This window comes from Cydia splendana, chromosome Z (assembly GCF_910591565.1).
Source record: "Cydia splendana chromosome Z, ilCydSple1.2, whole genome shotgun sequence".
Lineage (NCBI taxonomy): Eukaryota > Metazoa > Arthropoda > Insecta > Lepidoptera > Tortricidae > Cydia > Cydia splendana.
Genome location: NC_085987.1, coordinates 17617663 through 17636869, shown reverse-complemented (window position 1 = coordinate 17636869; position 19207 = coordinate 17617663). Strand labels below are relative to the sequence as shown.

Sequence of the window (19207 nt, the reverse complement as noted above, 5' to 3'; positions counted from 1 at the left end):
GTTAAATGTGACTATAAAATCACAACAACTAATCCCAGTTATAGAGGTTCGTTTTATCTCACTAATCACTAATAGAGGTAATTCAGTGCTAAGGTGTCGGGACCGCACCATGAGACCCAGCTATAGAGGTTTCTCACTTATCCAGGTCCCACTTAACCAGGATTCATTGTATTTTGTTTGCCTCAAAGCACAGATTTTATAATAGTTCTTACGCTAAAAGTAAGATGTAGATCATATCAGAAGTCTCTTTCGAAAGAGATTTTACGCCTGCTTGTAGTAGCACAAGTCGTCATAAAGGATGACCGGGCCGGAGCTTCCAACGCAATTAATATGTTAGCCCCACAATTTTGTAGCTATTCCGTAATTCACAATTGTGTTCCAGCGCTGTCAAGTCGTATGATCGAACGGGTACTGTCGGGGTGCGTGACGCGCGGCAGCCAGAACCGGCTCACGCCCGACGGCGAGCCGCGCATGTCCTACACCGAGTTCGTGTGGTTCCTGCTCGCCGAGGAGGACAAGACGCACCCCACCGCCATCGAGTACTGGTTCAGGTACCCGACACGACCCACTGATTATATACTCAAACTCAAAATATACTTTATTCATGTAGGCTCCAACAAGCCCTTATGAATCGTTATTAATCTTAATCTAATTATTAGAGCAATTTATTGATGTTAATATTATTCCATAATAACATTGGATTTTTATACAGATCAAATTTAACACTAAGAATTTCACAAAGAAATCGCCAAACAAAAAAAAATGTATATAGAGTCTGTGCGGAAAGAGAAGAGTCGTGGAATGTATGGGGCCCAATACATTCCACGACTCTTCTCTTTCCGAACAGACTCTAAAATACTAGTCTAGAATTTCTAGAATTAAATCTAAATGTCAAAAGCATAACAAAAGAAGTACATACATCGGAATATCCATTTTCTCATAAATAATCAAATATACCTAATAAATAAATAATATATTTAATTACACAAACGGGTCTACCGCGATATAATTTCATTGTTTTTACCTTTAATTCCGACGTTTCAGCTGAGTTGCACCAGCTGTGGTCACGGAAAGACTGACGTCCCAACAAATGTCAACGGAGATATTAATAAAACACCACTAAACTACCCGAAATTAGTTTATAAAAATGTTCGGGGTAGACAAAGAAATTGCAGCTACCCGTTAAAGTTTAATGTTTATTGTCCACGGCACGACACGCAACACTCACAGTATCCGTACACTGGTCCGAAGATATATCCGCTGGTTTCAACATTTGAATCACTGGTCCCCAAGTAGACGATAATTTGTACCCGTCCTCACGATTGAAATTTTTAGGGTGTTTTTTAATTTCAATTAAAGGTAAAAACAATGAAATTATATCGCGGTAGACCCGTTTGTGTAATTAAATATGTGTACAAAACGCGAGAGTTTAAAGTGTTAAATAAATAATAATTTCGAATATCAATTAATCCCACGTTGTATTATCATTCATGTAGTCTTGTGTGGTATAATAAGCTTTAGAAATAAGTTTACGCTTTACATAATTCTTAAATTTGTTAATAGGTAATTCAGTAATATGGTTTGGAAGTTTATTATAAAATCTATACACAATTACCCATGAATGATTTTTTAATTTTATGGAGCCGAGTGAAGGGCACTGCGAGCTTATGTTTATTTCTAGTATTAATATTATGAATTTCACATTTTTTCTAGTGTCCGACCGAAGGTTCGGTTTCGGTTTCGGTTTCGGCCAGTTTCGGCCAAAAAATCATGTTTCGGCTGTAGTTTCGGTTTCGGCCAAAAAACGGCCGAACCTTTCGGCCGGGCCGAAACTTACGAAATGGTACTTCGTACTATGAAACTAAACTATGTGACAAAGACCAAAAATTGGGGAATAAGTAGGACAACAATATTAATATGTACCTACATATACTGATTCATGTATAGGTACAGAAATTAATTGGTTTATTATAAAACACAATTCCACTAATGAGGGCGCCACTAGACGGTCGACGCAGTCTTAAGAGGCTGTTAATACCTATAACGCGCACACTGTCTAATTGTATCGGAGTAAATGAGATAGCACACTGTCGCATGTTACTGGGCCAGGGCAAAGGAATAATAAGAAAACTCATCATCTTCCTCGCCTAATCCCGGAATTTTTGCCACGGAGCCTGGGGTCCAATTGATAACTAATCCCAAGAATTGGCGTAGGCACTAGTTTTTACGAAAGCGACTGCCATCAGACTGACCTTTGAACCCAGAGAGTAAACTAGGCCTTATCGGCACTAGTCCGGCTTCCTCACTATGTTTTTCCTTCACCGAAAAGCAAATAGTAAATATCAAATGATTTTTCGTATATAAGTTCCGAAAAACTCACTCGTACGAGCCGGGGTTTGTACCTTGCGACCTTCGGATTGAAAGTCGCACGCTCTTACCGCTAGGCCACCAGCGCTCAAGGAAATATCTCGCTTTTAATACAATGGACATTGGTTGGAGTCTGTGCTCAACTACTTATCCTGAAGCCTGAAGCACGGCTTTGACTTCGCATGAAAGTTCGCCTCACTGGGGCACTTCGGACGTTTAGGCCCAGGTGAAGATCGGTACCCGGCCTTGCGATATTGTCAACAAAAAATTCGCGCTCGCTGCGCTCGCGTTTTTGGTTGACCCTGTATCTACATGTTGATTTGACTGGTGAATGAATAGAGTTAGACCAAGAAAATTCTGCAATTATTTTGATAGCATACGCAGTGCAACTAGTGCAAATGTTATTTATACTTACGTCATAATTTCATAGAAGTTTTGACGTTTAAAATAACACTTGCACTGCGTGTGTTATCAAAATCGTTGCAGAATTATCTTGGTCTAACTCTAGTAAATTTCTTACAAAACTGCTCAAGTAACATCAATGGGATTGGTCGTTCAGGTAATTAGACATACGGGGATTGGTCGTTCAAGGAATTGGACGCACGGGGACTGGGCATTTGGAAAATTGGACATTCAAGGCCAGAACCGACAAAAACGGTAGCGCCTGAACTAAACTTTGCTTCATTCTTTCTAGATTCTGAATTGCTGATAACTTTTTTAGTAATAGGAAAAATATTATCTATACAGGTTGCACTAGTTAGTAGCAGTCACTCTAGTGGGCTCCATAAACATTTGGTTGAGATTACAAGATTTGAAAAGATTCAATAATCTACAAGACATTGTTGAATTTTCCATAATATAATTGCCCGAGCGCATGTCCTACGCCAAGTGGTTGCTGCTTGTCAAGAAAGACAAGGGTATCCCCAGTGGCATCCCACATCTCATCATTACGTATTTGTTAGATATGGCTGGTTGTGGTAGCATTCGTAACTTAGACTATTTAAGTTACCAATCCTACCACATACAGCCAAATCAGCTAAATGAAGAGAGGTATCACTGTCTGTATTGTCTATAAGCACGAGAGAGAAGACTAGTATTTGTTACTAACGATATCAGAAGTAGAACTGTACTTACTTGGAAAATGATTTATTTACAAGACCGTGATCGAGCGGAGAGCACGCTTGTCCTGGCTTAGCCGTCAATATCATGCTCTCATATTTTGGTCGCAGCAGAAACTACGCTTGGTCTAGCAGTCCGTAAAAATGAGGACTGGTTTGACAAAAATGACAGTGTTCTGACAGAGGCATTGCACGAACACCGTCGTCTCCTACGAGAGCATAGAAGAGAGCGTCGAGATGGAGATATTAGACGTAGTGAACTGGAGTTGAGAAAACTATGCCGTGAAACCAAAGAAAGATGGTGGCAGAACAAGGCTCGTCATATGCAGTGGCTCGCTGACTCAAACCAGCTCGGAGAGTTTTATGGGGAGGTCAGAAAGCTAATCGGCACAAACTCCCATGCTAAGATACCGCTGAAGTCAGTCGATGGTGAGTGTCTTCTGAAAACTAGGGATGATGTGCTGAACAGATGGGCTGAACATTTTAACGCTTTGCTCAATGTAGATCGTACAGCAGATCTATCGCACATTAGTTTAATACCTCAGCTCTCCACTGTTATAGAGCTGGACGAGCCTCTATCGCGTGACGAGGTAGTTCTTGCCATCAAACAGCAGCAGAATAAGCGTGCGGTCGGTATTGACTCTATTCCAGGTGAATTGCTGAAGTACGGAGGTGAGAAGTTGCACTCGTCTGTTTGGGCACTTTTTGTTCGTATGTGGGAGGAAGAACATGTTCCCTCTAGTTTTAAACTTTCACGAATTAAGGCCCTCTACAAGAACAAAGGTGACCGTGCGGACTGCAACTCATACCGTGGTATTTCGCTTCTCTCAGTTCCTGGAAAAGTCTTTGCCAGAGTTCTCTTGAACCGCCTTATAAAGCTCTCTGAAGAGATCCTGCCGGAAACACAGTTTGGCTTCCGTCCTAATCGGGGTACCTGTGAAGCCATCTTCTCGTTGCGTCAACTGCAGGAAAAAAGCAGGGAACAGGGACAAAGGCTGTACTTTTGCTTTGTTGACCTTGAGAAGGCGTTCGACAGTGTCCCCCGTGAAGCTCTGTGGATAGTACTAAGAAAGTTAGGGTGCACTGATAAGTTCGTTCGACTCCTGAGACTTCTGCATGACAATATGGAATGCTGCGTTGCTGTGGATGGCGAAGAGTCTAGCTTCTTCCCCGTTACCTGTGGGGTGAAGCAAGGCTGCGTCCTAGCGCCAACACTCTTTGCTCTCTACTTTGCTGTGGCTGTCCGTGAAGTCTTGCAGAGGCAGAGCTCGTCGAATGGAATTCGCATCCGTTTCCGCACTGACGGTAGTCTTTTCAACTTGGCCAGATTTAAGGCTCGCACTAAGGTCTCGTACGCTGTGATCACCGAGATCATGTATGCGGATGACTTGTGCTTCATTGCGGAATCCCCTGGTGACCTACAGCAACTTTTGACCGACTTTCACGATTCCTGCTGCAAGTTTGGACTGAAAATCAGTGTCAAAAAGACGGAAGTAATGTCATTAGACATCCATGGTCGCGAGACACTGACTGTCAGACTTGGGGAGGATTTGCTGAAACAGGTAGATAAGTTCCGGTACCTGGGGAGCACAGTAACTTCTACGTGCGACCTTGACGCTGAGATAAACATCAGAATCGGTGCCGCTGCTGCGGCATTTGGTAAGTTGGATGGAAAGGTCTTCCGTTCACATGACCTGACATTGGCGACAAAGATCTCCATATATATGGCTGTTGTGCTTCCTAACATATTGTATTCTTCGGAAACGTGGACCATATACCGTCGTCACATCCGCACTTTAGACCGATTCCACCTAAAATGTCTTCGCAAAATCTTGAACATCAGCTGGTCCGATCGAGTACGGAACACCGAAGTTTTGCGAAGAGCTAAAGTGGGTGGGATCGAAGTTTATATTATGCGACGACAACTTCGTTGGGGCGGCCACGTTTCAAGGATGGCAGAGGGTCGGGTGGCTAAGCGCATCTTTTACTCGGAGCTGGAGGAGGGCAAGCGAAAGCATGGCGGGCAACTTCTCAGGTATAAGGATGTGCTTAAGCGCCACATGAAGACCTGTAACATTGACCCGCTTCTGTGGGAGAAGCAGGCAGCCGACCGCCCTGTATGGAGATCTTTCGTCTTTAAGCAAACGAATGACTTTGAATCCCGTCGACTTGTGGAACTCGATATCAGACGGGATGAGCTGAAGGCCCGCCCACCAGCGGCTATTAGGTATAATTACGTCAATGGTGTGCTTTCCTGCCCGTCATGCGCACGGGTCTTCGCAAATAAAATCGGCTACGCGAGCCATATGCGAGCACACGAACGCATACAACAACGGAGCTGAAACAGTCGCCGTGGTCGAAACCGGCCGGGAGAGTATATATATCATGCACATAAATATTACATGAATAGGTATTTAAATTATCTTTAGTTACTTTTAGTTTCGGAAACTGATAGGATTGTTAAAATATTAAACCGGACAAGTGCGAGTCGGACTCGCCCACCGAGGGTTCCGTACTTTTTCCGTATTTGTTGTTAAAATAGCGGCAACAGAAATACATCATCTGTGAAAATTTCGACTGTCTTGTTATCACGGTTCATGAGATACAGCCTGGTGACAGACAGACAGACGGACAGTGGAGTCTTTAAAAACCTTTAAAAAGGTAGGTAGGTATTACCATAGAATAAATAATAGTACTACCGTACAGAAATGACACTTCCTACATAACCGAAATTTGACAGCGATTCAGGGACGAGTCATGTCGTCCCTTTCTAATGTATGGCACTATCCCTTTCGGCTATTTAGGGTTGTCAAATTTCAAGTAATTATCTTATCTGTGGTTGTGCACGCAAAGGAACGTCAAGTTTTGCCAACCATATAATTGCTCGTAGCAACGCTGCCCCGAACGGAGCCGAGAGTGCCCGAAATGACCAAAGTCACCCCACTGGTTATACAATGTATTTATATCGTTCCATACAACTTTTCACGTACGCTTTCTTCATTTCCCTCTACTACCTAATTTTAGTACTTACTTAATTATAACTACTACCTAGTACAGCAGTTAAGTACGGTACCTAACCAGTTATCTTGAGTGCAGGTGCATGGACATGGATGGCGACGGGTACCTCTCCATGTACGAGCTGGAGTACTTCTACGAGGAGCAGATGCAGCGCATGGAAGCCATCGGGATTGAGACGCTGCCCTTCAACGACTGCTTGTGCCAGGTCTGCTCCCTCAGCCCTCCGCCGCGTTCATTAACTAATACGGCCACCATCAATACCTCATTGTTGAAACATTTAAGGGTTTCAACTCATTTGGTTGTTAAATTCCACTTAAATTCTTATGATATAAAATTTCTAATGTACAGAAACCCCTAAATGGCTAAACTATTAAAATCCGTGACTGTACCTAAGACCCGTCTATTGAACGGACCCTTTGAAGTCAACTGTGCTTTTTCTACGTCATGCTCCACAGCAGAACCACCTTGGCTTTTTTTAATATAAATATATAAGAAAATATCTATATAATGTCTATAAAATTCTAGACTAGTTTAAAAAATATCTATATCACTAGCTTCGTTGTGAGCTTTACTATAAGGTGGCGCTGCTGCAGCATACTCCACAGCAGCGCCACCATTAAACATCTATTACTGCTTATCGTACAGGCACATATATGACATCAAATAATTCTATAACAATTCTATACTGACCTAGCTTACGAAATTCCTCATTTTATTTTGAATGCCGCTGGCAATGTAAGCGCCCGATTGACCACTGTTTGGTTGGTCTCGCAATCATGTTCATACCTGTCAGTCATACTCGAAATGCGGACACGTGAGTTTGAGCAAAAATACCTCTGCAAACTTTCTGTTAGAACTTTGTTTTTTGGTAAGTACACTGCCTTTGACGACCGGTCTGGCCTAGTGGATAGTGACCCTGTCTGCTAAGCCGATGGTCCTGGGTTCGAATCCCAGTAAGGGCATTTATTTGTGTGATGAACACTAATATTTGTTCCTGTGTCATGGTTGTTTTCTATGTATATAAGTATGTATTTATCTATACAAGTATGTATATCGTCGCCTAGTACCCATAGTACAAGCTTTGCTTAGTTTGGGGCTAGGTTTGATCTGTGTAAGATGTCCCCTAATATTTATTTATTTATTTATTTATTTATTTAATATATATATTTTGAAGTCATTTATGTGTTTAGTAATATAACCATGTTAAGATAATAAAGATTTATTAACTTTGAGTAGAGATATTTGTCAAAATTAAAAGGAGGTATACTTTATCCCGCTTTTCGGGCTACATTGGCCCTGAGCCAAGACTGCAATATATCCTCCACACAAACAAGAACCGCTGGATAGATTACTAAACCAGGAACGAGTCATCAACAATGATCTTATATCTGAGATTTCTATTCAAAAACTGCACCATTCTCGATGTGACACAAGCGTAGAAACAATAATAAACGATGAAAAAATAAATGTGCCTGCCGGGGTCTCCATTAGTACTTCATCACTGACAGACGCAACATCATCAGGTTTGCAGAAAATACAGCCCATAAAAGTAAAAGCAGTCTCAAAAAGTTGAAATAAACGCTGTTTTTTAAAATGAGACTGGATTACGTATAAGCGAAATTTATATGATTACGTTGATCTCCTATCAAGGTCAAGTCTGACAGAAAAAAAATACTAAACCATCTAAGTTAAGTAATAAATGTTACTTAGAAGTAGCTCGATTATTGCCATGCATATTTTCTTTGCTTAAAGAAATTGATTATTTTAGCTTAGAAAAGGTGTTTATCGCATTTATAAATACTTTTTTTGTAGATTTATTTGTCTAGAATTAGAGGTCGAAATTCTGTTGATGTTTTCAATAAAAATACTCTTATTAGTACCACATACTTCTTGTTATGTTTTTATTACCACTACGTTGTACATACTTTCATTGGCCCAAATATGCACACAATATGCTATTTCTACGACCATATCATTTTGGACCATATTAGCCCTCCCTTATAAACAACATTGGCCCAACATAAAAAAAAATTATACGTGTGTATTTTTCTTTTTTATGCGTAAACTTATTGAATATGAATACATCCTTAAGTTACTATTAAACTTGATTTCGTTCTAATATATCAATAACAGTAGAAATGGCAGACGCGTTTGTAAAAAGTTTGATTAATTTTGGTCAAAGTAACCCGCAGTTACGGTAACTTAAAAATCAATAGGTAGGTTATAACTTATAACGAACAGTAAATACCTTATGCAATCATGATTTTAAAATTTCAGATGCTCGATATGGTGCACCCGACTGTAGAGGGAAAGATCACATTGTCAGATCTAAAGAGGTGTAAGCTGACGCCAATATTCTTCGACACGTTCTTCAACCTGGAGAAGTATCTGGATCACGAGCAGCGCGACCCGTTCGCGACGCAACGCGACGCAGACTCCGAGGTGAGCGTCGTTGCCTCACCTTCTGTACCTACATGTTTCCTTTTATTGTACCTACTTAATTACTCGTACTGTGCTCATACTTACTGATTATGTTACGTGCTATGTTCCCAGATGTCCGAGTGGGATAGATTCGCTGCGGAGGAGTACGAACTATTGGTTGCAGAAGAAGGCGGCAGTGATGCTCAGGATCAAATGTAAGCAAATTTTATCACCTTTAGTATTGAGTTTTTAATTTACGTATTACACACAAAATAATCACTGCCTTTTTTTACTATAAACAGGGAATTATATAGGATAATGAAAGAGTCCGAGAGAAAGAAATGTGTGGCTCGTTTCTTTGAGTTGTGCAGGAGTACAGGACTTAATGGACTCAAGCTTTACAAATAAATATCAGTTCGCTATGGTAAAGTAGAATTTTAGAATAGAAGCCCTTTGTAATGACGCACAATAGTACTTTTAGAATACTTTAAAGCATTTTTGAAGCATCTTGAGTCCGCTCCGCACTTGTGTCCATACGGATAGGCACCTTCTGAGATATCGGATTGTGTGTATGTGGCCGATATTTTCTGAATGCAACAAGCGTACAGATCAAACTGTGTTCGAGCGCCATACTCACCTACAACTTGACTACTTTACGTTCAACCATCTATCTATTTATATTTAACACAGTACCAATATCATAAATTTAATACATCTACCCTTTCATTTTATATAACTACTTTCCACAGATATTTTCATCTCCATTATTTATATATTATTATGTATATACATTTTAATACAAGTATATTTTTTTATAAAATATGTATTCTTGTTTATTATTACACTGAAATTTCTTTCATCAGGGAGGAAGACAGAACTGGCTATGCTAGGGTAAGAAAGTGTTGGTGAATTGCAGTGTCTGTGTACGTTTACTGCATTGAGTTTCAAGTCGATTTCCTCTTGAAGCCCACACCACAACCGCTTACAGTGAGCTTTAATACGAATGCAAGGAGTTCCCGTCTGTGCGCACGCGACTTCCGCCGCCGGCGCCGCCGCGCGCTCGGCCCTCCCATTGATCTATCTAGCGTTTCGCTCCTTTTGCGCTTGAGGCTCTTTGTCTACCTTACTGATGAAAACACAGTACCCTTGTAAATATGTAATGTATGCCTTTCTTTTGACACAAACACATTGAACGCTTTTGTTTGTAAATAATGTTGAGACTCATTGGCATGTAGCAACACTAACAAAGGAAAAATATTATAAACCAATAACCATTCTTACATACGGTTCTATTGATAGTTATACACGATTTGGTGAACGACACATTCTATTTCATTGCAGCTCATACGATGAGACGGATGAAGACTGTTTATCGCCTAATCTAGAAGACTTGAGCAACACGGACGCGGTGGAGGAGTCGAGCGTGGAGGAGCTGACGGCGAGCGAGTCGGGCGGCGTGGGCGCGGGCGCGGCGACGAGCAGCGCGCGCCCGCGCCAGCCCGCCGCGCCCGGGTACGTCAACCTCAGCTCCATATACACTATCGGCGCGGCCGACCGGTGGCCGAACCAACCCACACCCAAAGATGGTGTATCCGAAAGACACCTTCCAGAAAAACCTGTTCCCCCTGAAAAACCAGTAAGCTTAATGATGGTAAACGGAAAAACGGACAACAGGTACGCCGGATTTGGCGGCAACAACAGTTTTCTCTACTCGCACTTACTAGGAGGTTCGAGCGGAGCGCGCGCGAAAGACCCGCCGCCGTACAGCGCTGCGACAGGGGGAGCGCTGTTCGATAAGGCGGGCACAGCGAAAGCCGCCGCTTCCCCGAGCAAGGGCGGCAACAAGGCGACGAGCCCCGTGAACGGCGTCAACAAAATATCGGACAACTACGAGCGCGCGGTGGCGGAGCGACTCAGCCCGCACCGTGAGCCGGGCCGCCTCAACCGCAGCGCGCTGTTCAGCCAGGTGAACACGGGAGTGGTGGCGGGCTCGGTGCGGCGGGGCGCGCGCGCGCCCGATGACGACGACGACTACGCGAGGGACAGTGACGAGTGTTCTATTTAATCCGACGGACACCGCCTCTAGGTAGTTAACGGTCGTTAATTTTTATTATCAATTACTGCCTACAGTGAACACCAAAGATCGCGTAAACAAATTACACTGTGAAATTCGGTAAAACGGTACTAATAGTTCAATATTCCGGTAAATGTTCTCGTGTTCAGATGAACTCTCTTTCCTCTCTTGATCTTGGAGTCAGTCGTTTTTACTACGGATTAGAAGAGACTGCGCTTCATCTCACCTGCGTAGGTACCCACACCAGTGAGTGGTCGGCACAGGACGGAGACGGACCGAGGCGGGCTGCGCCTGCGCGCTCTAGGGACAGTAGCAACTACGCAACAGAACTGTGCAATTAACTTTTTAGTATATTAATCGTATCTTAAAAGCATGTAAAAAGTCATGCTGAAAATAATATCGTATAGACTAGTTTCCGCATTTTATTAATGTTATTTAGATAGAGTTGTCATATATATTTAGCAACTTACCTACACTTTGCCAGTGTTTCTTTAACTAACTTAATAAGATATTTATATATTATTTAATCTACGTCTCAAACTAAGCATATCAAATTATTTTAATGGTTTTCATTGAATTTTAATAATTTCATATTTATTTGTAGATAGATTACCTACTAAGATTACTGTAATAATTTAGTAATTGAATGTATGTATATGCATAATGTATCCGTCATCGTATAGAATCTCTCATATCATTGCTCCATCCATTAATCGCCCCTCGAGTTGGTACCGATGTCTGCGAGTGAACGCCGACACTCTGAAGCTGCTGCCGGGCATGTGTCTGTCTGTGAGCGAGCGTGTCAGAGGGGCTACCGCGAAAACCGATATTCGCAAATTGCGGGGATCTTTCTTTTTTACTCCAAGGAAGGCGTAATAAGAGTGACAGAGAAAAATGCCCGCAATTTGCGAACTTCGAGTTTCGCGGTTATAGCCCTGGGCCCTCGCTCGCGACGCGAGCCAATACCGACAACGGGTTGTGCGACAGAGAAGCAACACGTTGAACGTGGTTCGCGGTAGGCCCTCAGAACGGATGTTGTTTCATGAGACACCTGGTCTCGCGGAGAGTCACTAATAAAAGTATGTACGTCCATTTCGCCTCATCGCCACGTGAACTCATTAAGCAAGTAGGTACAATAAACACGCACAGAATTATTACTTTACTAAAGACATAATAACAAATATTTTTGATAACGACTGGATGACACAGTAAGTGTATACGTATCATTTCGTGACTCGATGATGATAGTGAAGTAACAAGTAAGTACGTATAAAGCTGTGTCAAATTAAATAATTAAATGTAGACGTGATAATAAACGAATAAAATAATTTATAAATATTATTAAGCAGCAAATATCAAGAACATCACGCCGAGATATAGTGAGTATTACACAGAGTAACTATTAATAGTTATTTGAAATGGTAAAATAGAAAAGTTCGTTAAATGTTCCTTTGAAACGAACACAAAACCTACCAATACAACCTAATAGTTAAGAAAAACTAGATAATACATTATAACAAGTGATTAAGTACTACTAAGAAGTGATTAATAGGCGCCTTAAATTTTTATAATTGGTGTAGATACTGCTCTTTATATACGAGCTACTACAAGGACATAATACGTTTCACAAGACCGTGTAGGTTCTTATTAAAATTTTCGTTATCGAACGCCGCTAAGGTCGCTAAACTAATTATTTCGCACTCACCTCACCACAGCTAAAATGCCTAGGTACGTACGTTACCCGTGTAGCTTACCTACACGTGCATTAGTCCAGCGCTGTAATATTTACGATCACGGCGAAAATAAGGTAGGTCTTGCATGACTCTAGTCTACAGGTGCTGAATACAGGATAGCAGATATTATGTTTTGAATAGATAATTCACTTAATGTAAGGTCAACAAGCATTAATTAAACTTCAGGGAGCAATGGCAATGTAAGGTCTGAGAATAAACGCATCTCTAATTACTTTAGCAAGCTCTTAAATAAGTAGTGAGTGCAAAGAGATGTACGTAGAGGCAAAGGATCTATTTCTGTTGCCGACAGTTGTAAGTACGTCAACGTTTTATGTTTATATCTGTAAATTACATATGTGCGAAAATCGCTGTGGGAAAAGGGGATTTATGATGGCTTAATACCTGTTGTAGAACCGAATTATAGGTAGACTAATTTCGTTCGTCATTTTGGCATTTAAAGAGGCATTAAGTTTGGAAAAATATTTAGATTCTTTTTTTACCTGACTATGTTTATAAAAATATAACTAGTAAACCAGGCGGAGTAGAACCAAGAAGAAACGATAATCGAAAATTTAGTTTACAAAAAGTAGATTTTAGATTCAGGTACCTATGTATATGACAGGTAGGTAATTACTATGAAACGGTACTTAGCTAATTGAAATACTCCCGCCCAAAAATGTTTCAGTATTAATAATCTGTACACAACTTCAGAGTATGTTCTAAACTCTATACTCATAATATGGGGCATTACCTATATATGAAAAGAGACCTTATTGTCGATGGCGCTTACGCCGCACAGCGTCGCGCGGCATTGCATTTATAATATCGGAGCATAGTTCATAATGGCGACAATAAGGTTCCTTTTCATAGATAACGTCACATATATTCTCTAAAACAGTGTTTTTCAAACTGTGGGTCGCGACTCCCTGGGGGGTCGCGAAGCCTCTGCCAGCCTTGAATCAATACATAAGCGAATCATTTTTTTCGTACTAAGGGGGTCGTGTCGTGAAAAAGTTTGGAAAACACTGCTCTAAATCCTTGACTCGTATCGCGCCAGGTCATAAGCAAAGAACAAGCTGAACAAGTATGTCTTCTATTCCCAAATCTTAAGGATACTTACTGCAGGACTTGCAGGAGCCTAATTTCCGCATCTGCTTTAACTGAAAATTATCTGCTTAAACTAAACTGCTCCGTGCCTTATCAAACTGCACCCGGGACTTAATTGCGTATTTAAGTTTTAAAATTTACCTCCGACGTTTCGAGGACGGCGTTGTCCCCGTGGTCTCGGAGAAGACTGGCTCAAGTTGACATCAACAATATCTTCCAGCCGCGCGAGTTTTTCGAACTACCCGTCTTCGAACTTGGTCTTGTTTATCAGTTTGAAAGTTTTGCGCACTAGGGATGTTACTCTGTCGACACACAACACTAACGATATTCGATTTATCGACTGTCGATATTCGTTTCCGCTTACATTTACTAATGCCTGGATTCCATGTGGATGAGATCTTAAACCCCTCGTCCGTTGATTTCAACTTGAGCCAGTCTTCTTCGAGATCACGGGGACAACGCCGTCCTCGAAACGTCGGAGGTAAATTTTAAAACTTAAATACGCGATAAGTCCCGAGTGCAGTTTGATAATGTTTAATAATAGTGAAAGTTTAAATCAGTGTTTTGCTCCGTGCCTGTATCAAAACTCGGAATAAAGACGATAATATAGAACCTCGATCTGATATGATATGACCCACCTTTACACTAGTTTATTTTTAATTTGATGATATTATTCATATTATATATAAATGTATTAGGTACATTGAATTTGCATTATTTTTTAGGCCTGCAAGTTCGGTAGTAATTACCAGTGGTAACCAAAATGTTTCTTTCGTTAATTGTAATTTAACCCTTTGACCGCCAAAAAAGTCAACTGACGCGCGTGGCTAGTCTAATATCAACCTTCGTGCCTTGCGACAAGGTGCACGATACCGCGGCGCACTCGGTAGGCGTGGCGATCAAAGGGTGCATAACTTATATACATATTAAACGACCAAGTCGAACCAAAGTTCGTTGTGCGATATAGTTTAACCTAGTTAGGTTGTTCAATCAACTAATTATTTTGCGATAAATTCCATTTGTGAGATATGATGTTTACCTACCCTGTTGAATTAAGTACACGAATATAAATTTATTCATGAAATTAAATCCTACATTAGGTTAATTTAAAGTAACAAGTAGGAAGGAATTATGGAAGGAATTCAATCCATTTGCATTTGTACTTTGTATTGGTCCTGTTATGTGCTTGAATGAAGCACTCGACGGACCTTACTGTCTCTCACAAAGCCCCACTTACGATTTTTATTCCAAAACAATGCATCTTGTTAATTGAGTATCATGCAATGTTTGTAATTGTTCTACTCATTAACGTTATACCTAGAACTACTGTTAGTGTTAAAAGTTATTATGCTGCTTAAATAAGAGGTTCAGGGCGCTGAAGGCGAGGGCCGTTACGTAGGCGCTAGCAGCAATGCCCCCACGCAATAAACCTAATTCTGATCGGCTTAAGTTTACACTTTAACTAAAGTTAAGACTAGTCATTTCAAAGCCTAAATAATATAATTACCCATTATCTTTCAATTTAACTAACCTTTGCCAAGTATTAACCAAAACAATTGTTCACTTTTGTAACAAATTTTATTAAATCGTTGTGACTTAGATTAATTTTGTTAATAATTATGGTGTGTTTCAATACCGACCCGTTTTGTAATTAGATAATTTAGGATTTATATAATTATGTACTAAATCATTTTACTAGCTATTTAGATATTAGTTACCGTTTTTAAGACATTATTATGATGTTGCGTTATTATTTGTCAATGCCTTATTATATAATGAATGAAATTCTTAATTGTATACAAATTACCTACTTTCAGTGGCGGATTTGCAGTCTTTGCCGCCCTAGGCCCCAGGCCCTGTAGCCGCCCCCCTTTCTCAGCATCAGCACCCATCATATTGACTACTTTTAGGTCAGGCAACAAAAAGGTATAGAGGGAAATGCTTGGGACGCATTTTTAACTTAGTAACTTTGTTTGGACTCGTAGGCCCTTGAGCGGGCGGGAGAAGGGGGTTTGAAGGTCCCATTTTTCGGTTTTTCGCTTATAATATCTCAGAAACTATGCGTCCTTGTGACATGATCATTATGCAAAATGAAAGCTGATTAAATTTGCTACAAGTTTGATACAGTCGAGTTTTTCGACCGGTAAGTACCTAGCTTGTTTAGTTTTTGAGATATCCGCTCTTGAACGTCTGTAATTTTGCATTACATTTCCTACAATTATTATTATTGTGTTCACGGTGCTCACGAGGGCGTAATCATATTTAAAGAGTAAAATGTCCTTTCAACTTTGACGTATGACTCCACACTTCGCGCCAAGATGGCTGAAAAGCGTTAGCTGATCGAGTTAAACTGTCATTTATCTACAGGGCCCTCGACACTCGTGCGCGAATCGCGGAGCGAAGCCGCGAACGCGAGTGTTGCGTCGATTTCGCAGATTGTTCACGCCTTCGCGCGTTCGCGCGAACTAGCAAGACTTCACGTTACACACTATTCTGACTTGCTCCGTTGACGCGGGCCGAAAAACCGACTAAAAACGGGGAACAAGACGCGAAGGCGTAAACAATCTTCGCGCCGCGATTCGCGCACAAGTGTGGAGAGCCCTGTAGATAAATGACAGTTAAACTCGATCAGCTGATGCTTTTCAGCCATTTTGGCGCGACCGAAACTGCGAAATCACAAAGATATCGAAAAACTTGACTGAGTAAAACTTGGAGCAAAAATCAGCTTTGATTTTGGATAATGATCATGCCGTTAGAACGCATAGTTTCCGAGATATAAGTGCAAAATCGAAAAATGGGACCTTCAAACTCCCCTCTTCCCCCGGCCTTAGGGCTACTGCCAGGGACTTTTGATTCACCTCCTAATTAGTACAAACAAAGTTACGAAGTCAAAAATTGTGTTCCAAGCATTTCCCTCTATGCCTTTTTTGAGAATTCGTTGCCTGGCCTAATTTTGAGTTAGGTATTTCTTGTTATCATCAGCGAATTTTTTGTGAGAATTTGCCGCCCCCAATATCTCGCCGCCCTAGGCCCGGGCCTACTGTGCCTTATGGGAAATCCGCCACTGCCTACTTTTTATCTGAAGTTTGTACTGTAGCAATGACTAAAGATGAAAAAAATTACGTAAAATTGTTACTTCTCGTAGTTCTAGCCCACTCACTCTACCTTTCATAGTAGGTAGAGACGTTTTTATGGAGTAGAACATGGTGAATTGGTTTTTCGTCTTTAGCCATTAACATTGTGCCTTCCCTTGTAGCCTACGTCCAGACGTTACGTTACGTTACATGTTGATGTCCAGAGATGCTGCCGCCAATATCGAATATGGCTCTCTCTTATATTATACAGAAATTCGATTTTTTAAGTTCGCGGTATGCCGTCAACTAGGTACTGTGACAGTGTTTTCTCATTGTTTGCCAGCGCGGGTGGATGGACCAGAGTATTAGACCTTGATATCTGTAACAGTAACAACTGCCTATGCGTATTGTATAAATATAGTCGTTGGAAAGGATAATAGTTGATTAGTTAAATATACAGGGTGGCTAAAAAATAACTGCATTCCCGTTGCCAGAGAGGTTTTGGGATTATACTGAGCCACTTTTACTATGGGACCAACCCCGAAATCGCGAAAAAAAATATGACTATTTCATACATATAGGCTGGTCCATTTTCTATGGGAGGGTAAAAATTTTTTACGCGATTTCGGGGTTGGTCCCATAGTAAAAGTGGCTCAGTGTAATCCCAAAACCTCCCTGGCAACGGGAATGCAGTTATTTTTTAGCCACAACGTACTATTATACTCATTAGGTTACTCATTACTTATAGTTAATGGTTCCCCCGAGCGTTCAACTCATCCGCGCTTGGTAAACGATTGTCGATTGAGGTGGTATCAAGAATTAAAATAAACAGAGTCAGGCAGAGCTTGATTTCATGTAAACTACGAATGAGAAGGCGTAAAAATATACAATAAAAAACCTAAACTCTAATTCATAAATACGAGTAGTATGAGAGTTATATGTACCATAACACAGTGATATCATCCGCCCACTCAATCATTACTTTAGTCTATCTAATTCTAGATACCCCTGTAAAATGCCTGCCATTGTGCTCTGGGCACTAGAGTCAGCTGAATTACATAATTACCAAGATATTGTTCGTAAAATTCATTCCAAAGCTGTCAAGGCCTCCTGTAGTTGCATATTACCGCACTATGAACATTGAACGCACCGGTTTCGTCACCACTCCTACGATCAAAAATTGGTCGTTCCTAATCAGTAGTTACATATTCGGTGACACCTCGCCATTTAGAAAAAGAAATAGTGCCATGTTTGAATAAGATAATATTACCTAGCATATTTACAATAACAGACGATCATTTACTAGTTCCGTTTGTATTTTAAATAGGTATGACCAGTAGGCATATTATTACATTATATTTATAATTATTTAGGTCATTTAGGACATTATTATTACCTACCAGCAACGTAAAATGGTTTCGTGTAGAAAAAATATTTGCATTTTTATGTTTTACTCAAATGACAACTTTGCGAATAAGCACTGTTTATTTATAAAAAGGACTTTTTGAAATTAAGTGACATGTTAGATATTAAATAGTTCTGTACTACCTTATATATATATTTTTTGTGAAATAACAATCTATGGCCGATATATTGAGCGGTAGGTAATCATCTCTAGCCTCATTTTCCTGTTTTCACGGCGTACCTACTTACCTATATGTTTTGGTGTGCTTTCAGCAAAGTCGAGCTCAATTGGGGAGTGTAATTAATTAATAGATCGGATTACCGGAGTGGCTGGGTGGAAGGGTCCTAGCGTTAGACCAAGAAAAGTCTTCAACGATTGATAGCACGCGCTGTGCAAGTGTTATTTTAAACGTCAAACTTATTACAACAGCCGACAGGACGCTATTATAGTTTGGTAGTAGCATGTCTGTAGCTCACGATAAGCTGAGTAGGTAGGTATACTAGTTATTTAACTTATTACGATAAATTATTATGTCTGTAGAACACAGCTGGACATTCCATCTATTGCATGGGTAGAGTTAGACCAAGATAACTCTGCAACTATTTTGACAGCACAGACTGTGCAAGTGTTATTTTAGACGTCATAATTTCATAGAAGTTTGACGTTTAAAATCAGACTTGCACACTCTGGCCTATCAAAATCACTGCAGACTTATCTTGATATATTTCTGTCCAAACGAAGGATAACCCTGAAACGCGCATCAAAACAATCTATTGATGAGGACTTCAATGCATGAGGCTCATTTATAGGAGTTTCGTGTTTGTATCGATTATCCCATTTTGAACTTACCTCTCTAATAATTGAGAATCGATTAGAGTGAATCTAAATAG

General features: G+C 40.6%; 3 protein-coding genes across 3 annotated transcripts in view; 2 read left to right on the top strand and 1 right to left on the bottom strand.

Annotated features, from left to right (window-relative positions):
- The window catches only part of LOC134804737 (uncharacterized), a 111644-nt gene extending 99888 nt beyond the window's left edge, over positions 1–11756 (top strand). Inside the window, exons 7-11 of the mRNA XM_063777939.1 lie at positions 383–551; positions 6582–6708; positions 8781–8945; positions 9057–9139; positions 10266–11756. Coding sequence (XP_063634009.1) covers positions 383–551; positions 6582–6708; positions 8781–8945; positions 9057–9139; positions 10266–10989 — 1268 coding nt within the window. The 3' untranslated portion in view covers positions 10990–11756. The remainder of the gene's footprint in view (positions 1–382; positions 552–6581; positions 6709–8780; positions 8946–9056; positions 9140–10265) is intronic.
- The window catches only part of LOC134804822 (uncharacterized), a 470867-nt gene that overhangs the window by 147647 nt on the left and 304013 nt on the right, over positions 1–19207 (top strand). The gene's annotated exons all lie outside the window — the stretch shown is intronic.
- The window catches only part of LOC134804792 (myotubularin-related protein 9), a 312849-nt gene that overhangs the window by 223388 nt on the left and 70254 nt on the right, over positions 1–19207 (bottom strand). The window lies entirely within an intron of this gene.